At 42.9% G+C, this 24,068-nt stretch overlaps 1 protein-coding gene across 5 annotated transcripts in view; it reads left to right on the top strand.

The window, feature by feature from the left end:
• Positions 1-24,068, top strand: part of ARMC8 (armadillo repeat containing 8) — a 181,132-nt gene that overhangs the window by 51,224 nt on the left and 105,840 nt on the right. For all 5 annotated transcript variants that reach the window (XM_084640229.1, XM_084640230.1, XM_084640231.1 and 2 more), the window contains 2 exons: positions 14,956-15,098; positions 15,200-15,297. In XM_084640229.1, coding sequence (XP_084496355.1) covers positions 14,956-15,098; positions 15,200-15,297 — 241 coding nt within the window. The remainder of the gene's footprint in view (positions 1-14,955; positions 15,099-15,199; positions 15,298-24,068) is intronic.

The raw sequence follows: 24,068 nt of genomic DNA on the forward strand, positions 1-24,068 counted from the left end.
ACTCAGTCCCTGCCCTTGTATTAGGTGGGATGAAATATTAATGGGAGGCAAAATTAATAAGCAGTCTGTATGTGATGGTGGGGGGAGGAGTTAAGAGTAATTATGGGGAGAATAGAGGAGCTGAAGGAGTTAAGTGTCAGTTATTTACTGTCCACTCTCTGGAAAGTGACAGACTCCTCTTTCATCAGCAGTTGGCAGCTATACTATAATACTACATTTGGACTATTTATTTACATTGAGGCAACACCTAGAGACCTCATTTGAGGATCAGGAGTCCATTGTGCTAAGCACTGCACATAACAAAAGAACAGTCCATGCCCGAAAGAGCTTGGGGTCAGAGTACAACATAAAATCATAGAACTGGAAGGAACCTCGAGAGGTCATCTAGTCCAGTCCCCTGCACTCAAGGCATGACTAAATATTCTCTTCTAGACCATCCCTGACAGGTGTTTGTCCAACCTGCTTTTAAAAATCCCCAATGATGGAGATTCCACAACCTCCCTAGGCAATTTATTCCAGTGCTTAACCACTCTGATAGTTAGGAAGTTTTTCCTAATGTCCAACCTAAACCATTCTTGCTGCAATTTAAGCCCATTGCTTCTTGTCCTATCCTCAGAAGTTAACAACAATTTTTCTCCCTTCTCCTTGTAACAATCTTTTATGTAGTTGAAAACTGTTATCATGTCCCGTCTGTCGTCTCTTCTCCAGACTAAACAACCCCATTTTTTCAATCTTCCCTCACAGGTCATGTTTTCTAGACCTTTAATCTTTTTTTTGCTCTTCTCTGACCTTTCTCCAATTTGTCCATATCTTTCCTGAAATGTGACGCCCAGAAATGGACACTATACTCCATTTGAGGCCTCATCAGTGTGGAGTAGAGCAGAAGAATTACTTTTCATGTCTTGCTTACAATGTTCCTGCTAATACATCCCAGAACGATATTTGCTTTTTTTGCAACAGTGTTACACTGTTGACTCTCATTTAGCTTGTGATCCACTGTGACCCCCAGATCCCTTTCCGCAGTACTCCTTCCTAGGCAGTCATTTCCCATTTTGTATGCGTGCAACTGATTGTTCCTTTCTAAGTGGAGTACTTTGCATTTGTCTTTATTGAATTTCAGCCTATTTACTTCAGACCATTTCTCTAGTTTGTCCAGATCATTTTGAATTGTAATCCTCTCCTCCAAAGCACTTGCAATCCCTCCCAGCTTGGTATCATCTGCAAACTTTATAAGTGTACTCTATATGCCATTATCTAAATCACTGATGAAGATATTGAACAGAACTGGATCCAGAACCGATCCCTGCGGGACCCCACTCGTTATGCTCTTCCAGCCCAGCATGACTGTGAAGCTGTAGTTGCATATCTGGTGTTCTTTATATATATGAGTCCAAATAGTATGCAGCTGAAAGTGCAGTTTGCTTTCTGGGGGCAATGAGAAGAGTCCAAATACATCTGGGAATTGTTTGTTTGTTTTTTTTAAAGTGGGGTTGAAAATAAACACTTTTTTCTTCAATGTTATGAATATATTTCTTAACTTTCCTCCTCCTCTTTTCTCTACTGTATACCCTTTTAACTGGAACTACTTTTTATACCGGAAGGATACATTGCATAAATGGCCACAAACTCATAAAATGTATGAGTTACACTGACAGCAATAAGCCAAGGAAGGGTATGCATTAAATGCTATAGGTGTACTTCCCTGGGGTGAAAACGTTTGGCCTTTGACTCTGCTACAATAGATTGCTAATGCACTCACTAATGCCTTATTGGCATTCTGTGAAAAGTTGGAGACTGCTCATCTCATTAAGTTTCTTTTTGTGTGAAGATATAAAGAACGCTGATAAAACTGGGATCAGTCAATTTTAAGTTTTACTTCTAAATAATGAATTGATATTAATGAAACTTAGGGGAAAATAGTGTGAAGAGGGTGTGATGGAATTCACTAGGTGCAGCCTGGATTGTGGGACCGCTGACGCCTCTGTCCCACCAACTGGTGTTCCCTCTCACACCGTGTTGCTGTTGGCACGCTACAAACCTCTGGCAGGTAGTGCACTTACACAGATATCCACAGGCAGGGACACAAGCAACTGAATTACATGAATGCTTCTCCCAGCCACTCATGAACCACCAGTATAGAAGCTTCAGCCAATTGCCCCCAACCTTGCACCCCAGAACTGTATCAGGTTGCCCTGGTCAGAAGCCTGAACAGTCTAAGTTCATTACCCAGTCCGTGCCCCCTCAATGTGGAAAGGACACAAACTAGGCTTCATAAACTGATCTGAGATTTCCCAAACACTTCAACCAAAACACACTGTTTTAAGTAAATTATAAAGCAGATTTATTAACTACAGAAAGATTTTTAAGTGATTATAATTAGTAAGCAGAGAAATCAGAGTTGTTTAACTACGAAAAGTAAATTCACAGTCTGAGTTTTATAAACTAAACAGGATTTGAATCAAGCAATGTCTCACTCTGATAGATGGAACAAACAGGTCACAGATCTTTAGTACACAGGATGGGACTCTTTTCCAGCCAGGGACCACCCTCTCTATTTCAGTCTTTGTTCTGTAGCAGGGCTGCTTCTCTGCCTCAGTGGGTCCTGCGCTTCCTTCTAGTGGTGGGTCAGGATAGCGTCTCATCTCTCAGAATTCCCCCCCTCTGTTTATAGTGAGTGGGGAAATTCTGTCCCCAAGTGGTCTTCCCGTTTCTGGACCTACTAGGCCCTCACTGCTTCACTGGGGCTTCTGGCCTCCTAGGTGGACGTCCAGTGAGAGGAAAAAGGGGTGTGGGGGGCCCAGTCCAACCCTCTACTCCGGGCCCCAACCCAGGGACCCTACAAGTAGCAGCCTCACACTGCCAGTTCCCAGGAAAACTGCTAGCTTCCCTGGGTTACTTCCCCACGCCACTTGGCTTATTGTCCCCACTTTGCTTGGGCGGGGTTCCTCTTGACCCTCCTGCCAGGGGAGGGAGAGCCCCTACTCTCTGGTAGCCCTTTTGGGCATGGCAGCACCACATGAAACGCATGGCTTAGTCTCTCTCCTCTGGTGGGGTCCTTTCTTCAGGTCTTTAGAGGTAGGGTTTCTCCCCAATCTCTATACCTGTGGGGTTCTCCCCTTGTCCTTGTCAGCTTCCACACCGCTCAGCTCTCCAACACCTCGCCTTCACTCTCACAATGCCTATCACACCCCTGACTGGGGACAAGACTTTTAACCCATTCTGGCAGGTTCTTAATTGGCTCCAGGTTTCCTAATTAACCTGGAGTAACCCCTGCTCAGTTACCAGGGAAAGGGGACCTGCTTATCCTGAGGCTAATACCTTCCTTCCTGCACTCTCCTGTAGCAGTCTGGCCTGACGCTGTCACAGTCCTCTATATGTTTCTTCTAGGTGTTGAGTTGGAGTGAGATCAAGTCATGATGTCACTTACCCTCTTTTATAGTTTCTTCCAGCTTGCTGGAAAGATCTATACTTGTGATATGGGCGTACACCCCCATTGGTCAGGTATTCTCCACTGTCTACGTGCTGTCTCTGAGATGGTCGTTGGGGAGAGTGGATTCCATTCAAAGGACCATCAGCCTATCTGGCTACTCTATTGTTGTACCTGAAAAGCTGGCTGTGGGTGTTCCCAACCTCACAACATATTTCAGTAACGCACATATAACAAAACTTCATAACCTCACATACAATGTTAACACATACACTCCAACAGGATATTAATGTTCAACAGACCAAGACGTTTAAAATGATACCTCACAAGGCATACTTTGTATGAAACATATAATAATTATATGACGTTGAATAGAGGGGTTCCAGGATGCTGCTTTGAGGTACAGTGTGTCACAGACTATTATTTTGGTCTGTGAGATCAGATCTTTGAGAATTGAAGGATTACTATCAAGTTAAATCGTAATATAGGTTTTTTGTAATGTCCTTGCCTGTGTTGAAATAATAAGTGCAGAATTAAAATAAGTTTGGATGTTTTTCTAAAAACCATGGTGTAGGAATTAGTGCGGGGAAGTTCTCTGGCTTGTGCTATATGGGAGGTCAGTCTAGATTATCACAACGGTTTCTTTTGGTGTTAGAATTGATGAATCTGTGGAAATTTAAAATTGCATTCTAGGATTTTTCATGTGTATATATGGGCTTCCCCTGGATAGGATACAGGGGCCAAGAAAAATTAGCTTTTTGTGTTAACAAAATACAGATGGAGAAAGGGACAGAACTCCTTCCTCCACCCCTCCAAAAAATCTTGGTTATGTTCATAGAAGATTAGGGTTGGACGAGATCTCCGGAGGTCATCTAGTCCAACCCTCTGCTCAAAGCAGGACCAACACCAACTAAATCATCCCAGCCAGGGCTTTGTCAGGCTGGGCCTTAAAAACCTCTAACGATGGAGATTCCATCACCTCCCTAGGTAACCCATTCCAGTGCTTCACCACCCTCCTAATGAAATAGTTTTTCCTAATATCCAACCTAGACCTTCCCCACAGCATCTTGAGACCATTGGTCCTTGTTCTGTCATCTGCCACCACTGGGAACAGCCGAGCTCCATCCTCTTTGGAACCCCCCTTCAGGTAGTTGAAGGCTGCTATCAAATCCCCCCTCACTCTTCTCTTCTGCAGACTAAACAAGCCCAGTTCCTTCAGCCTCTCCTTGTAAGTCATGTGCCCCAGCCCCCTGGTCATTTTTGTTGCCCTCTGCTGAACTCTCTCCAATTTGTCCGCATCCTTTCTGTAGTGGGTGGCCCAAAACTGGATGCAATACGCCACATGTGGCCTCACCAGTTCTGAATAGAGGGGAATAATCACTTCCCTCAATCTGCTGGCAATGCTCCTACTAATGCAGCCCAATATGCCGTCAGCCTTCTTGGCAACAAGGGCTCACTGCTGACTCATATCCAGCTTCTCATCCACTGTAATCCCCAGGTCCTTTTCTGCAGAACTGCTGCTTTGCCAGTCGGTCCCCAGCCTGTAGCGGTGCATGGGATTCTTCCATCCTAAGTGAAGGACTCTGCACTTGTCCTTGTTGAACCTCATCAGTTTTCTTTTGGCTCAATTCTCCAATTTGTGTAGGTCACTTTGGACCCTATTCCTACCCTCCAGTATATCTACCTCTCCCCTCAGCTTAGTGTCATCTGTGAACTAGCTGAGGGTGCAATCCACCCCATCATCCAGATCATTAATGAAGATGTTGAACAAAACCGGCCCTAGGACCAAACCCTGGGGCACTCTGCTTGATATCGGCTGCCAACTAGACATCGAGCCGTTGATCACTACCCATTGAGCCCGACAATCTAGCCAGCTTTCTGCCCACCTTATAGTCTGTTCATGCAACCCATACTTTTTTAACTTGTTGGCAAGAATACTGTGGGAGACCATATCAAAAACTTTGCTAAAGTCAAGATATATCATGTCCACTGCTTTCCCCATATCCACAGAGCCAGGTATCTCACATAGAAGGCAATCAGATTGGTCAGGCATGACTTGCTCTTGGTGAATCCATGTTGACTGTTCCTGATCACCTTCCTCTCCTCCAAATGCTTCAAAATGGTTTCCTTGAGGATCTATCTGTTCCATGATTTTTCCAGGGACTGAAGTGAGGCTGACCGATCTGTAGTTCCCTGGGTTCTCCTTCTTCCCTTTTTTAAAGATGGGCACTATATTTGCCTTTTTCCAATCGTCTGGGACCTCTACCGATTGCCACGAGTTTTCAAAGATAATGGCCAGTGGCTCTGCAGTCACATCTGCCAATTCCCTCAGCACCCTCGGATGCATTAGATCTGGACTCATGGACTTGTGCAAGTCCAGCTTTCCTAAATAGTCCTTAACCTGTTCTTTCACCATTGAGGTCTGCTCACCTCCTCCCCATACTGTGTTGCCCAGGACAGCAGTGTGGGAGCTGACCTTGTCTGTGAAGACCTAGGCAAAAAAAGCATTGAGTACTTCAGCTTTTTCCACATCATCTGTCACTAGGTTGTATTGCTTCACGAAACAAAATTGTAATGCTTCATGAAATAAAACAATAAAACATAAGTTAGCAGAACTTACAGCATAGAGCATGACTGGTTTTTCGAGTTATGTCCCTGTAGGTTCACCACTTCAGGTGTACCTGCGTCTCTGATCGGAGATTTCTGGTATCAGTGCCCACTTGACCCACACATGTACCCTACTCATCCTCATGGCCTGCAGCAAGGCTATGGGGGGTTGCTCAGGCATTCTTTTGTGGATATTCTTCATGTCACCCCTCAAAGTAAAATTGTGCTGCCTATTAATGAAGCACTTTTGTCTCCAGCCCATAATTTGTGGCAGACCCCTGCCACTCTTGTGCCTACTTGTAAACGGACAGACAGAATATATGTATCAGCCTAAAGGTTGGAATATTTCGTCTTACCCCACCTCCAGCTCTCTTGTAGTGGTTGCAGTCAACAAGAGAAGCAGTGAGACATGCTCAAGATCCATGCTTTTGGATGGGGAGGCAAAACACTTAGACCTCCTTGGCAGGAAGAGCTATTCCTATGCTGTTCTTCAGTTTCAAGCAACAAATTATTATGCCCTGATGACAAAACATGATTTCAATAACTGCAAAATTTACTCATATTGTTGATTTTCCACAGTACCAATCCCTCTTTTCTGAAGGCTAACTAATCACCAGAGCTTCCTTACAGGCTGTCCTCAATGGTGCTGTGGCTGTGCAATGAGCATCTTGGCTCCAGTCTTTTGGCCTCATTAGTGAAGTACAAACAACAGTAGAAGACCTCCCCTACGAAAGGCTTTATCTGTTCATTGGTGACGCTGACAGCTCATTGTTCACCCAGAAGGACAACCCTTAGGTTGCTCAGGATTTATGGACCTGGAACAAAGTAGTTTCTTAGTAAATTCCAGACAGCACAAAGATCCTGGCCATTCCAATACCATCTGGATCATACCTATTCCAGCCCTGCAGAACCTCCCAAAAAGAGATCCAGGTCTCAAAAGATAGGTCATGCCCAACGGAGACCCCCAGTTGGGCTCCAAACAACCATTTTGACAGCCTACTTGAGGGCCTCAGAAAATTCCCTCTCATGAGTCTGCTGCAAGTACCCCTCTTTCTGGGATCGCCTATCTTGATTTCTACCTGTTCGTTAGCTTATTGCCACAGACAAGTAGATTTTAGAGGTGGTCACTACTGGATACTCTGTACACTTTCAATCTATCACTCATCCCCCCTTCCCTCCTCAGGGATCCCTTTCACAGGGATCTCTTAAAGTAAATGGTTCAATCCCTTCTGCGGATGATAGAGCCAGTTCCCTCAGAATTTGCAGAAAGAGGGTTTGATTTCATATATTTTTTTGGTTCCCAAAAGAAACAGTGGTTGGCAGCTGATTCTAAACCTCTGGAACCTGAACACCATTCACAGCACTTGAGGATGGTGACACTGGCTACCATAATCCCATCCCTAAATGGGGGAATTGGTTCAGCCTCTCAGATGCGTATTTTCATATCACCATACTTCCTTCCTACAAATAATTTCTGCTCTTTGTCGTCTGCTCAGAACACAGACAATACTGTATCCTCCCCTTTGGGCTTTCCACAGCCCCATGAGTTTTTACGAAGGTCCTCTCAGTAGTTGCAGCTTACTTGCATGGAGACAGTATTGCAGTCTTCCCGACTGAATGACTAGCTTCTCAAGGGACGTTCTATAACAGTGGTCCAATCGGCAACCATCCAGGCCCTAACCTTGTTCCAATCTTTGGGCCTTCATATGAACCTGAAAAAGTCCACTTTAACACCCATTCAGAGGATTGATTTCACTGAAGTTATGCTGGACTCCTGGACTGCCAGATCCTACCTACCAGAGCACAGGTTTTCTGCCATATCTAGGCTTATTACCGCCCTACAGCTGAATCCTCTGACATCAGTAATAACTTGCTTCCAAATTGTAGGTCATTTGTCAGCTTTGGCATTTGTGACACCACACGTGAGAGTATGTCTCCAATGTCTTCTGGCTTGGCTCAAAATCCTATGTACACTGAACAAACATAGTCTGGCCTAATGAGTTTCCATATCTCCATGGATACTGGAGTACCTCAGGTGGTGGGAGGGCCCTTGAAGGTCTGTGTGGGAGCACCATTCTCATGCCTCCCACCAGTATGAGTCATTACAATGGATGCCTCCCACTTAGGCTGGGAAGCTCACTTACAAAGTTCCACAGCACATAGCAAATGGTCTCCACAGGAAACGGTGCTTCATGTCAACATTTTAAATCTAAGAGCAGTTTATGCATGCCATTATTTTTTTCCATGACATTCATGGCCATCATGTCAGAATTAATGATAGAAGGGTGGCAATGTACTATATAAATCGACAAGGGGAAGCAAGATCCTAGTCCTTATCTATAGAATTGCTAAAACTATAGAATTGGTGCTTGGCCCACCACATAGATTTCTGCGATTTACCTATCAGGCTTCCAGAACATGACGACAGATGTTCTGAGCAGAAACTTACAGCAGGATTATGAGTGGGAGCGCAATAACCTGATCTTCCACAGGATCCTGAAAGCATGGGGCCTCCCCTTAATGGACCTCTCTGCAACCCTGACCAATAACAAATCTCCTACTCCAAAGGGGGATGTGGCCACAACTTTTTATAAGATAGCCTTCTAGTTTCCTGGCCCTATATTCTTTTCTGTGCCTATCCACCAACTCCTATAATCCTCAGGACATTAATCAGACAGAAGCAGGAGTAAGCAAGGGTCATCTTAATAGACCCATCTTGGCACAGACAAATGTGGTACTCGGATCTATCCCACTTTTCTGTATTGATACCTTGACACCTCCTGCTCAGATCAGACCCCCTGACACACAACTCGAGCACCATGAGCCGCCCCAACCATATGTCTGGACCTCATGGCAGCCTGGCTCCTCAATTCCCTAATTTAGAATCACACAGCTCTGTTGAGATCCAGTCCATACTTTTGAATAGTCGGACGCCTTTCACACGTAAGACTTACCTGCAGAAGTGGAAACACTTCCTTTTCTGGTGTTCTCATCATTCCTTATTCACTTCTGAAACTCCTCTCTCAACGATCCTTTATTACCTGTCGGAATTAAAAATATAGCGTCTGTCTATGAGTTCTTTCAAGGTGCACCTGGCAGCTATCATGGCTTTCCATTTGCCTGTCAAGGGTTTCTCAATTTTTGCTCACCCTATCATGACTAGATTCTTTAAGGGTCTATCTAACTTGTTTCCTCATGTCTGGAATCCCACAATCCATTGGGACCTTGACTTAGTCCTGAATGCCTTAAAAAACTTTCCTTTCAAACCTATGGCCCCTTGCTCGTTCCTTTATTCCTCCCTCAAGATCTCATTCCTGATAGCCATCACCGTGGCCAGAAGGGTAGAAAAATTGGACTGCGCATGGCTGACCCACCTTACACTACCTTCTGCAGTGACAAGGTCACATTACATACCCATCCTCTCTTCCTGCCAAAGGTCTTGGTAGATTGTCATATCCATCAGAATGTCCACCTATTGTAATAAGCCATAAATCCAGTGTCTGTATTAGGACCATGATTTTTAGTGTCTAGCAATTTAAGCTCCCAGGCTCATCTGTTGAAAGGGTTTTGCATGAACCCACCCCAAGGACCTTCTACAGGCTTCCCAAGATACACAAACAAGGGAACCCAGGCAGATCCATCATATCTGGCCATGGCACTCTTACTGAACCACTCACCACACAAAGGGCTGGCTTCCTCCAGGACACAACTAACTTCCTCCACAAACTCCACAATATTAACAACCTCCCTCTAAACATCATCCTCGCCATCATGGATGTCACTTCCCTATATACCACAATGACTGCATAGCTGCCCGCCTCAAATATATTTACAAGACAATGGACAACCCTCAGATATCAACCCCAAACACATTGCCAAACTCATCCACTTCATCCTCACCCATAACAGTTTTACATCCAATGACAAACACTTTGTCGAAACCATGGGACCAGCCATGGTTAGTAATGTGGCTTACCAATATGCCAACAACTTCTTCGGCCACCTGGAAGAAGAATTTCTGGACAAATGCACCACAAAATAAATGAAATGCCTGAGATATATCAAGGATATTTTAATCCTCTGGATATATGGCTTAAACTTCCTTGTAGATTTCAACAGCCACCACCTGTCCATTAAACTCTCTCTGGAACACTCCCACATGAGCATCAACTTCCTGGATACCACACTCAGCTTCAGCAATGTAACCCTACAGACAATCATATACAAGAAACCCATGGACCTCCACCTCTACCTTCATAGATTTTAGTAACCACCCAAAACACACCATGAAATCTGTTATCTACATCCAGGCACTCAAATACGACAGAATATGCTCTGAAGAAAAGTCCAGGATATACACCATAACTCATTTAAAACCACCTTCACCAAACAAGGACACACCACCAGAGAAGGAGATCATATCATGGAACAGGCAACCCAGATACCTTAAGAGAACCTCCTTCAATACTGAAATAAAACCCATGCTGACTGCACACCCTTAGTTGTCACTTACCAGCCCACGCTAGTTCCCATACAGGGTATCCTCAAACTACAACCCAAACTCAATGGGGGCCCCATCATGAAAGAAATCTTTCCTGAACACCTCCTGTTCTGACCTTCAAACAACTCCCACAACCTCTCTAAACTCATCAGTAAACAAGCTCCCCACAGACCAGGATGCACCACCTTAAAGTGGCACCAGACCCTGCCAGAACAGATGCAAAATCTGCAGACATATCTTCAGTGATAGAATAATCAACACCTCCCACAACACACCTTTCAAGAGCTGTGGATCCTGCACATGCTTATTACATGTGGTATACCTCATCCAGTGCACTAAATACACCAATAACTATGTGGTGAAAGCAGACAATCTCGCGAATGAACTCTCATAGGCAAATGATAAAAGATAAAAACACTGTACCAGCTATGCATAAACACATTTCACAAAGTGATCACTCTGTATCTGACCTATCATTCCTCATCCTCAAAGGAAACCTGCATAACACTTTGAAAAGATGAGCCTCGGAGTCTAAATTCATTACGTTGCTAGGCACCAAAAATCGTGGACTGAAACAGAGACACTGTATTTATGGCTTACTACAACAATCTGTAAACCACTAACCCCCCTTTCCTTTTTTTTGTCCTATGACTGCAGAGCTGTTAATGAGCCACTCTACTTTGTATAGTTCCTTACAACATGTGTGAACTATTTTTTAAACAATCTTTTCCACCTTGCATTTTGCTGTGATGCTGGGAGTTCCTTTCCCAGACCTGAAGAAGAGCTCTCTGTAAGCTTGAAAGCTTGTCTCTGTCACCAACAAATTGGTCCACCCACATGGTCTCTCAAGACAAAAAAACAAAAAGTTAAGCTAGAGTTAAGGTTGAGAGTACATATTCGAGCTCTAGCAGTAAAATTATTAAGGAATGGTGTAATTATCCCCAAAATAAGCATTACAAATCCAGGCATTTAGAGTTTAACCTTAACTTAGAAATCCAAACACACTGAGGTATCCAAACACACAGATAAGGCACCCAAACACTGCTAACTGTGCCCTGTAGTGACCACATGCATAAACAAATGTGTATTAAGGCCTTTATTAGAGTATATTAATCATCTGAAAGGTTTAAAAGTGCTCTTTGAGAGCCTCCCTCCAAAACCTATTGGCTCTGATCTTAATTTACATTGGTATAAATCAAGAGTAACTCCATTGGTTTCTGCATGAAGTTCTGTGCAGTGAAGATGAGAATGTGTTACTACATTCTTGTACACTGGAACAAATTAAAGGGTTAGGTGCCCCACAGGAACTCGTGGAGGCAGTTCATTGGTTAGAAGTTTTGGGATCTCACTGCTCCCCTTATATAAGCTGTGAGTTGTGTCACAAGCCCAATGTGCTGTCTCAGGGGGAGCAGGCTGTGCTCTCAGCCTGTTTCAGCAGGCTTGACAGCTAGTCTTTTCCACTGTACTCTCTCCTCCCAGATTCCTCACCGAGTAGACTCTTGACCCCCAACTCATTAGCTGAGGCGTTGACTCAGAGCAGGAAATGCAGCTCGTTCTTTGTAATAGTGCCTACTCCCCTGACTGCAAGGGATTGGGCTTCCCCCTGCCTTGGACAAGCCTGGACCCTGGGTCTATACGGACTCCTCGTAAAGGGTGACAGTGGGCACTGCTATAGGCTGGAGATGAGGCCTGAGCTGCCCTCTGTCTGAAGCATAATCCCTGCAGGATTCAGGATGTCCGAACACTGTTGTGTGGGGTTGGGTTTAGGGATGTTCTCTGTATTTGTGAGTTTTCTGAGGGAAGACCATTGCTAGTCGCTAAAATACTTGCTATTTACCCTCCCAGCCTCCATAGTCTGATGTAGCACAGTAAATGATTTGGAAGGAGGAAGCTAGGCCTGGTCAGTGTGCGATCTCGTAAAAAGGCTCAAGTCCTGACCCACCTGGCAGTTGATACCTTCAGATATCATTCCTCCCATTTCTCTTTCCCTCTTCCTGCCTCAGGTCCCCACACCAGGAAAAGAGATTAAGCTAAAAGTCAGAATCCTCCAAGAAGGGTGTTTGTTATACTGGAGGAGAAGGAAAGTGTTGTTCTTTTTAGACTCCTCACAACAATTTACATCTGATTCATGACGCGTATGTTACTGAATAGAGCACGTCATCTTAATCCAAGAGATCTAGAAAAAGGACTACAGTAGAATCTCAAAGATACAAACACCAGAGTTATGGACTGACCAGTCAACCGGACACCAAGTGAAACTGGAAGTAACCAATCAGGCAGCAGCAGAGAACCCCCTGCCCCCCCCCCAAAAAAGGGGGGGGAAAGCAAATATTGTACTGTGCCTGTATTGCATCTTGGAGATGGACACATCTGGGCTGCCTGTCCCTACCCCTGCACACGGGGTAGCCACTTACAGCAAGACCCTGGAGCTGCTAGCTCAAGGCAGCAGGAGCCAACAGAGCAGGAGCAGCGCTGGGGTCTGCACTGCTTTCACCTCTCCCCTCCCACCATGGGAGGGGGACGGGCTGTTAGCACCCCTGCCCCACCCCATAAGGGGGACATGCTGTTTATACACACACACCCCCGTAAGGACGGGGACAAACTTGCAAACTCATACCGGTGCTGAGTAGGGAGCTCAGCTACTGTTGAAACCTGGCCTGGAGAGTCAGTTGCTGGATCTGGAGCCCAAATTGCACTTTGTTCAGAGTTACAAATATCTGAGAGTTATGGACAAACTCCATTCCCAATGTGTCCGTAATGCTGAGGTTCTACTGTATGTATGCTCCATAGACCTCAGAGAGCCATTTTTCTGTGTCCCCAGTTCATCCTTCCTACTTTAGACACTTGAGGTTTGTAGTGAGGGAGGCTTAAGTTCAGTAAGTGAACCTTCTCCTTCAATCCCATGAGATGTCTCCAAAATATTAGCAGGTGCTGATTTTTCTTCTGCTGAGGAGAGAGTATCCACATATTTCTCCAGGCAGTGGGTCTCTTCATTTGATAGCAGTGCAGATAAAAGGGGGTTCAGGTCTCTCTCTCTCTCTCTGGTCCATCAGCATAGATTTGTGATTATCTGGAAAAACAGCTGCTTATTTCCATCACAAGAATCCATCTCGACAAAGTTATCCTGCTCGTGGACTACAGAGAAACAAAGGTTTGGTATAGACCCAGTACTTCATCTAGCAAGCCCTTCTTTTCTCAGGCTTGATAGTATCCTGGTGAGTTGCAATCTTGAGGCCTTTCCTCTCAGATCTTTTCTTTTATAGTGTGGGTTCTCCTCCCGGTATCTCTGCTCAATTAGGTCACTCCCACCATTGCAAATTTGTCTCTGAGATGGTGGAACGTTCCAGAAACCTGGTCTAGGGAAACCTCTCCTCAAGATCCCAATTCATCTGGATCACAGCAGACACCTGTCTGACCAGCTAGGGATGTGTGCATGGATTATTTTTTTGACTCAGTTCCTATGCTTATATGAGAGGAGCAGTTGGGCCCCAAACGTCTCACTATTGACCTGCTTTAATGAGAGCTGATGGGGGTGGGTTACTCAATATTCTATTCCAGATTGATAGATTGTCTCTTAACAGGGAATCTATTTACAGGCATGGTCAAGATTGTCTGTTTGTCAGTGATCGTGTCTGTTCATGTAAAGATGGGGCATCAGGACACTGATTTAAACTAAATAAAATTTTCAAAATTCTCTCTCTCTCTCTCAAATTTTGGATTGTACCAGTATCTAGTAGGAAGTTTTCTAGGATGTCAATCATTACTGTGCTCTTATCTTTCTAGAAGGTTCAGAATATGGTATCTTTCTGTAATAATGAGAAGTCTAACATATACAGTAATACTTATTGTAAAAATACCTGTGTGACTGTTGTAGGATGTTTGTTGTATCCTCTTTCAATTCCGTCATTCCCTCCAGTAGGAACAGTATCCTTTTTACATGGCAGGCTGCACTTGAACTCGATGCTGTGATGCTATGGTTTTCTTCAGTCTGAATATTTCTCTGTAAATACAGTACACTTTCTTATTTATTCAGATGGCCTGGGGACATCTAGAAGTTTCAGATAACTAGGCATTTGGATGAACAGAGTGCTGTTTTGAGCTGCAGTCTCACTAATATAGAAATATGGGGAATGAAGGGAGTAATGTTGATATTTGCTTAATATTTTGCACTTTAAGTTTATTAAAACACCCAAATTGTATTAAAACCACTGTGTACATAATTCTGAATTTTTCTGAGCTGCTATACAAATACTAAGCCATTAATTAGTGCCAGCAGGCACTAACAGGTTGACTGAGAATTTATTAGCAGGTGATTGGTTAACATAGGGCTACATATGGGGCACACTGGGATTTGGATAACTAGGATTTTTGGGTAAAGGGCATTTGGATAACTGGAATTATTCTGTAATTCCATTTACAGGTTGCTGTATTTGCTTCAGCAAGAAACCTCCAGCACGGAACTGAGAACTGAATGTGCAGTAGTGCTAGGAAGCCTTGCGATGGGTACAGAAAACAATGTCAAATCTCTACTAGACTGCCATATTATCCCAGCCTTATTGCAAGGTATCTTGGCTTTCATTTAATGCAATATACTTTGGTAACTATTTCTACAACACTTGTGTTTTAAATAAGCAAAAAGAATGAAACTATATGTATATTCACAGGATTGCTGTCACCAGAACTGAAGTTTATTGAAGCTTGCCTCCGATGTCTTCGTACTATTTTCACCAGCCCAGTAACTCCAGAGGAACTATTGTACACAGTAAGTTTTAGGCAATGTATCTTTGCTCTTGTATATAATTTCTGTTCCTGCAATGCAGCCGTATTATGTGTGTGTGCTGATGATGTCATCTGTTTGTGATAATATTTAGGTATGGTGCTACTAACACTATTAATATTTCACTCATTGGCATCAGGAGTCCAGATATCCTGACCCTGCGAACATTAATTTTTTGGCAATGGGAGATCCTGACTACTGATGCCACTTGTACACCAAATAACTGAAAATTCTAGCTTTGTGGCCTATTGTATATAGAAGATGTGAGAATACAGATGGTTTGGTTTAATTCAAGTATCATTTAAGAGGGGAAAAAAATCCCATGGTATCACAGAATTATAATAGTTAGAACTGGAAAAGACCTACTAAGGTCTAATAAATCATGCAGGCAATACAGCATTTTCTTCTAACCTAAATTTTTAGTGCATTATTCAGTTTTAAATATTTCAGGTAGCTTCCATCATTTAGCTTGGAAGATCCTCACTGTCAAGATATTTTCATCTTATAGTTAACCTGTATTGTCACTTCCTTAGTTTGTTAAAAAGGGCAAAATTTGTCTGGCATAATCTTTCTTTCTGGCTCATGCATCATCACCAGCAATAATCTATCTTGAGTCTCATGTGCCAGGCTAAATTAGCAGGGCTTTCAGTTAAAGAGGGAAAAAAACCCTCTTGTTTGTACACTGAGTGAATTCAATATGGCATTTGAGAGAAAATGAACATGGACCCCGTACAGTGTCATTTTTACAGACACTTTTCAGTGCTGACCCACACCGTAAGCTCACGGTATACATGCAACACTCTGCATCTAAGCAGTCAGGAACCAGACTTGGACTAAAAAGCATTCAGGCCAAAATTTTTAAATGCTTGCACTGCTAACATTGCAGGATGGGTGGCTAAAATATGGTGTTTAGATACCCTGAGATCCATTGCATTGTCATTGTGTGCTGGGCTTCTGCAAGAGTGCTTGGAGTCTTCAGGTGGGAGCTGGGAATAAAAGGGTGATGAAAGGCATGGTCCTTAATTGAATTTTCAGAAGCACTGAGACCGCCTCCTATACATCCAAACAAGTATTGCTGCTCTATCTTGCCAGAAGCATTGAGATGCATCCATATGGAAGTGCTGTTTGGTTTAACATCAATGACGATGAGACTTAGGGCATGTCTACACTTACCTCCAGAGCGATCGGTCCAGCAGGGTCTAGTGAAGACGTGATAAATAGACTGCCGAGCGCTCTCCTGTCTACTCCAGTACTCCACTGGAGCGAGAGGCGCAGCCAGAGTCGACGGGGGAGTGTCAGCAGTCGACTTACTGAAGTGAAGACACCGCGATGAGTAGATCTAAGTACGTCGACTTCAGCTACGTTATTCAGGTAGCTGAAGTTGCGTAACTTAGATTGATTACACCCCCCCCCCCAGTGTAGACCAGGCCGTACAGATTTTCTCAGTTCATGCAGCACATTTTTATTTTTATTGCAGGCACATTCCAAACATTGTAGGAAATCATCACCGGATAGTTTTCTTGTTCCTTAAGTGTGATGGGTTTTCTGTACAGTGTACATACATTTCATGATGGTTTCGATAAATTTTACTCCCCATATGTGATGCCATGAAACACCTCCTGAAAGTAACAGCCAGGCATAGCCAGTTACTGACATCGGTGAAATCCTCGTCCCATCATTTAGAGGCCCAGTCCATCTCTCATTAAGGTCAGTAGCAAGACTCCAATGGGAGGTGGATAGGTACTAGGTACACCACACAAAAGCATCCATCACTGCTTTTCATTGCAAATTTATCTTTAGCAGGCCAACACCTTGTCAATTCAATCAGCAACTGACTAAAAATGTTGCCTACAGCGGCAGAACACTCTGCCCACTGTAGAGCCTTATGGCCCTGCAAAGAGTGCTGGAGATTCCACATGTGTGGATATCAGGCTTCTTAGTGGCAGTAATTTGGTATCTTTTATTAATGAGATTAGAAGTTTGGCTGATGAAGGTAATAGTGTTGATGTAATAGACTTCTGTAAGGCCTTTCAGTTGGTACAGCATGATATTGTGAGTAAAAAACTAGGGCTGTCAAACGATTAAAACAATTAATTGTGATTAATCATGAGATAAAAGAAGTGATCAATTGCCATTTTAATTTCACTGTTAAGCAATAATAGAATACCATTTATTTAAATATTTTTGAATGTTTTTTACATTTTCAAATATATTGATTTCAATTACAACACAGAATACAAAGTGTACAGTGCTCACTTTATATTTTTTTACAAATATTTTTACTGTAAAAAAGATAAACAAAAGAAATAGTATTTTTCAGTTCACCTTATACAAGTTCTGTAGTGCAGTCTCTTTACCATGAAAGCGCAATTTTCAAATGTAGAATTATTTGTTTTAGATAACTGCATTCAAAAACAAAACAATGTAAAACTTTAGCACCTACAAGTCCACTCAGTCCTCCTTCTTGTTCAGCCAATTGCTAAGATAAACAAATTTGTTTATATTTACGGGAGATAATGCTGTCTCCTTCTTTACGTCACCTGAAAGTGATGATAGGCATTCGATGGCACTGTTGTAGCTGGTATTGCAAGATATTTATATGCCAAATATGCTAAACGCCATCAGTAAAAACCAGTCACAACACGGGCTTGCCTACTGAGGGACAGGTTCCAGGCAATTAGAGAAAGCATAACTCACATCATCAACAATCCTTATGTATTGGTGAGGACTTACCTATCCCTCCTTGGCCACATGGTTTTGCATACATATGTGACCACTTTCACTTTCGACTCCATCTTTGCTGCCTCCAGATGTGACTCCAAACAGTTTACTCGCCCAAACATCACGCCATAGACCTCATGCTGAGAGTCCCTGCTCTCATCCCTTCAGATAGACCCACATCACGTATTCATAGGGATTCCCTTCCTCTCCTCCCCGGAAAAGGCGATCATCGTCGACACATGTCAGACAATATGACCACTGTTTTCTACAGCAACAAACTGGGATAGGGGGGTCACAAGATCGACCGCTCTATACACAGAAACAGTCAGTCTCTGGAATTGATGCATCACTCATCAGACCCTCTTGTGCTTGCGGACTTGCTCTATTTTATGATCGACCATGAGTGGGAACTTCATGGTTTGGTAGTGATATCTTCACCCAACGTGGGATTCCAATCAGAGACCTCTTTGCCTCGCATATAAATAGGAAATGCACCATGTACTGCTCCAAGGGAGGTCTCGGCCACCACTTTCAGGGCAATGATCTCCTATTCTCCTGGTCAGACCAAATCAGCTATGCTTTCCCTCCTTTACTGTTCTTCGGGTACTGCACAAGATCCAATGAGATGGAGCAACGGTCATTCTGATCGCCCCCAGCTGGTCCAGACAGTTCTGGTTTCCAATCTCCATTTCATGTAAACCTGTCCACCAATTCCTATCCACACATTCCCTAATTTGCTGACACAGTGCAACAGCGAGATCAGGCATCCCAATCCACAGGCGCTGCTGCACCTGAGAGCATGGTATTTGAATGGGTATCTGCATTAGAACGGATCTGTTCTTCAACTGTGCAAGACATCCTCTCCAGCAGCAGGGAGGAATCCACCAGGTGCTGTTACTGGAGCAAGTGGAAGCGCTTTGCCTCCTTGACCCAACAAAATCGGAGTTTCACCGGAATCAGCAGGGATCCCCCTCTTCCTAGACTGTGTGCTATTCCTGAAGGCATCGGGTCTCTCCATCAACTCTCTGAAAGTCCATTTGGCGGTAATTAGCACATTCCCGTGGGGTCACTCTGTCTTTACACACCTGCTAACTGCTAGCTTTTGGAAGGGTCTCATCAGAACCTTCCCACCCCAGCCCATCACACCCCAATGGGACCTGAAACTAGTTCTAGCTATGCTAATGAAAAAAAATAACCATTTGAACTGTTAACATTGTGCTCTATGTCCCTTCTTTCTATGAAAGTCTCCTTCCTTGTTGGTATTACTTTCGTGAGAAGGGTTGGCAAACTCGGAGCTATGATAGCAGATCTGCCTTTCACAATTTTCCACAAAAGATAGTCTCACTGAGCCTGCATCCCAAATTCTTACCAAAGGTAATCTCCCAGTTTCACATCAATCAATCCATTCACTTAACTGTTTTCTTCCTGAAGCCCCACACACCTACAGAGGAACACAAATTCCATTCTCCGCATGACCATTTCATGCTCATCCTCACACCCTTTTCCAGCTTAGGTACTGCTTGTTAATCATCCTCAGTGGAATACAGTAGGGCCCATTACTTGAAGAAGAAGAAGAGGTTGTTCCCCATTATGTAGCTGTGCATTTGATTTTTTTTTTTCCCTTCCTTAATGTAGTACTTTCCACCTGTCTATTGAATTTCATCTTGCTGATTTCTGACCAATTCTCTAGTTTATTAAGGTAATTTTAAATTCTAATTCTATCTTCCAAAATGTTTGCAACCCCTCCCAGCATGATGTAATCTGCATATTTTATAAGCATACTCTCAGTTCCATTCTCTGTCATTACTTAAAATATTGAACAGTATCGGACCAGAGACAAATCCCTCCAGGACTCCAGTTGATACGTCTTCCCACTTTGACAGCGAGCCATCGATAACTACCCTTTAAGTATAGTTTTTCAACAAGCTGTGCCCTTATCTTATAACAATTCCATCTAGACCACATTTCCCTAGTTTCATTTTGACAGTTTCATGTGGAACTGGATCAAAAGCTATATTAAAATCAACATACATCATGTCTACTGCTTCCCCTTGTCTACCAAGCCACTAACCTTGTCAAAGAAGGAAATTAGATTGGCTGGCATGATTTTTTCTTCACAAATCAATGTTGGCTATTACCTATCAACCTGATAATCCTCTAGGTGCTTACAAGTTGATTGTTTAATCATTTGTTCCGGTATCTTTCCACGTATCAAAGTGAGGTTGACTAGTCTACAATTCTTCAGGTCCTGTTTGTTCCCCCTTTTAAAGATAGGTACTATGTTTCCCTTCTCCAGACCTTTGGGACCTCACCCATCCTGCAGAAGCTTTCAAAGATAATCGCTAATGGTTCTGAAATTGCTTTCAGGTAGCCCTTTTAGTACCATAGGGTAAACCTTGTTAGGACCCGCTGACTTGAATTCATCAAACTTACTTAAATATTCTTTAACCTGTGTTTTTCCCTATTTTGTCCTGCATTCCTCTCCCCTGTTAATATTAATTGTGTTAAGCATCTGGTTGCCATTAACTTTTGTAGTGAAGACTGAAGCAAAATAGGCACTAGCTACATCAGCCAATATCCTTCATGCCTCATAATCAGGGTTGGGACCAGGGAGGAGCACAGAGATTGTACTAGAAGACAAGCTCCCTTTGGTCGTGGATACAGGCAGAATCTGCACACTCACGCTTCTGGACCTCTTTGCAGCCTTGTGACACAGTGCACCACAAAGTATTGGTATTGCTAACACATTACATAGCAGGAGTAGATGGCCCCGCACTACAATCATTCCTCTCCAGCATAACTCAAGTGATGATGAGTAACTGCTCCTCCTCTCTGAAGGCCCTCACTTGCAGGGATCCATACCATCCCTGCTTCTCTACAATATTTGCATGAGACCAGTGTCAGAGATAGTGAGATACTGTGATTTTGGCTGCAAACGGGATGCCAATGGCAGTCAGTTCTATATCTCATTCTCAACTGGTACAGCCACCGCTACTGCTAATGAATCTGAATACCTACAGGACATCAGCTCTTGGATGAAGACCAGTTGGCTCAGCTGAACCCAGGCAAGATCTAAGTGGTACTGGTTGCGAAGGGGGAACTCTGAAGAACTGGCCAAGACATTGTCCCTGCCTTCCATCGAATGCATACATCCTAAATTCAAGGTGGTATGATGCCTCAGTGCCCTTTCTGACTCCTTGCTAAGCTTGGATGACCAAGTAGCATTAGTCTCCAAAAATGCCGCCTTTCACCCCAACTGGTAAGGGAAACTCCTTTGCTTCTTCTTCGAGGAGTACCCGCTCATAATGATCCATGCATTTGTCATCTCTAGGTGGGGTTGCTGTAACTTGTTGTATCTAAAGCTAAATGTGAAGATGATGCACCAGCTCCAGCTGGTATAGAATTCAACTGCCCACTTTCTCAATGGCTCAGGCTGTTACAAGCACATCAGGTTTCTGTTTGTGTCCCTCCACTGGTTCCCAGTCATATTTGATCCTAATTTTCAAAGCAGTTAATGGATCAGTTCCCAGCTACATCAAAGACTGAATTTTGATCTATGAAACACTGCGACATCTTGTGTCTTGTGGCACAACTCAGGAAAGAGATCTTGGAGTCATTGTGGATAGTTCTCTGAAAATATCCACTCAATGTGCAGCGGCAGTCAAAAAAGCGAACAGAAAGCTGGGAATAATTCAGAAAGGGATAGATAATAGGACAGAAAATACCATGTTGCCTCTATATATAAATCCATGGTACGCCCACATCTTGAATACTGTGTGAAGATGTGGTCACCTCATCTCAAAAAAGATGTATTGGAATTGGAAAAGGTTCAGAAAAGGGCAACAAAAATGATTAGGGGTATAGAACAGCTTCCTTATGAGGAGAGATTAATAAGACTTGGATTTTTCAGCTTGGAAAAGAGACGGCTAAGGGGAGATATGATTGAGGTCTATAAAATCATGACTGGTGTAGAGAAAGTAGATAAGGAAGCGTTTACTACTTCTCGTAACACAAGAACTAGGGGTCACCAAATGAAATTAATAGGCAGCAGGTTTAAAACAAGCAAAAGAAAGTATTTCTTCACACAACGCAGTCAACCTGTGGAACTCCTTGCCAGAGGATGCTGTGAAGGCCAAGACCATACCAAGGTTCAAAAAAGAACTAGATAAATTCATGGAGCATAGGTCCATCAATGGCTATTAGCCAGGATAGGCAGGAATGGTGTCCCTAGCCTCTGTTTGCCAGAAGCTGGGAATGAGCGACAGGGGATGGATCACTTGATGATTACCTGTTGTGTTCATTCCCTCTGGGGCACCTGGCACTGTCCACTGTCGGAAGACAGGATACTGGGCTAGATGGACCATTGGTCTGATTCAGTATGGCCATTCTTATGTTCTTATCCTGGGACGAATGCAGCTACAACAATACTGTATACATATAATGAACAGAAACAATCAGTTCAAGTCCCAGACTACAGATATCTCCTTTTGTTTAATTAAATCAGTTTTAAATGCAAAAACATTTTGATAAACTTATTTCTTTTCTTGTGTATCCAGCACATTTAAGATATTCTTATTTAACTATTTTTTAAATGCTCTTTTTGTGCATTTTTAATTGAATTCCAATTTCCATCCAAATACAACTTGACACAAATATGAGTTAAAAATTAATCATCTAGTAAATAGGAAATACATCATTCATCATTTTCTAGAACAATAAAAATGTAAATTAAACACTGTAATTGCTTAAATGTGTTTATAGATAACAGTGTATCCTCCTGGCTAGCAAAAAAAAAAGTAGCAGACTTAATGTAAAGGCTGTATTTAGTTGCAGATCAACCAATGAAAATCAGTATTCTGTTGGGAGAATAACTAAAAAGTACATATACAAAACAAGTTTGAAATCAGTGATTGAAATCAAAGTTTCCTGCTTGCAGATTGATTAAAATCTGATTTTAAATCAGAGCACTCTATTGTACTGTAGCATATAGCTACAAGAACCTGTATATTACTGACATAGTGGAATAGTATATATATTATTTGATTTTTTTTTTAAATTTAATTTAATAGGAAATTGTATTTTTTAAAAGAAATTAACAAAATTAACCAATTTGATTTGTGATGCTGAATTTCATAGCAAAAGTTTTTAGTCTTGGTTGATTTTAGTATGTGGCCCATTTTTGGCAGGGCTATATTAGTATCCTATCATTGAATCCTATAAATTCAGTGGTACTCAACCTGTTTACCATTGTGGGGCGCATATGCAGCTCCCTGTGTTATGTGGGTCTCATCCACACAATATATATATATTACCTGTATGGCCCTGAGGATGTCACATGGGCTGCAGCTGTGTGCTGATTGGGCCATAGGTTGAGAACTGCTGAACTACCTGTTCCCACAAGGTGGGTGAGGTAATATCTTTTATTGGAACAACTTCAGTTGGTGAGAGAGACAAGCTTTTGAGCTTACGCACAATTTTTCAGGTCTGGGAAACTTACTGAGAGCTAGTTTACACTAGAAGCTCTACAGTGGCACGGTTGCACCGATGCAGCTGCACCACTGTAGCACATCTGGTGAAGATGCCTTATGCCGACCGAAGAGAGTTCTCCTGTCAGCATAATAAAACTACTTCTGCGGGAGGCGGTAACTATATCAGCAGGAGAAGCTTATTCACACCCCTGAGCGACATAAATTATACTGACCTAAGTAGTAGTGTGTACAAGTCCTCAGTGTCACAGCTAAATACAAGATGGAACAGATTGTTTAGCATAAGTAGTTAACACATATTTCAAGGGACCGTTCAAGGTGAAGTGGCCCATTAACATCCCTCCAGTCATAGGGAGGAAAGAAAGAGTAGAGGGAAGCAGCTGATGGGGATTGTTAGTGGGTTACAGATTGTTGTAATAAACCATAAATCCAGTCTCTCTGTTCAGTCCATTATTTTTAAGTGTCTAGCAAAGTTATGAATTTAAGCTCCCAGGCTCAACTTTTGAAAGTGTTTCTTTTGGGGATGAGGAATGATAGGTCAGATATTGA

Source organism: Lepidochelys olivacea (assembly GCF_965140295.1).
Source record: "Lepidochelys olivacea isolate rLepOli2 genome assembly, chromosome: 9".
In the NCBI taxonomy this organism is placed as follows: domain Eukaryota; kingdom Metazoa; phylum Chordata; order Testudines; family Cheloniidae; genus Lepidochelys; species Lepidochelys olivacea.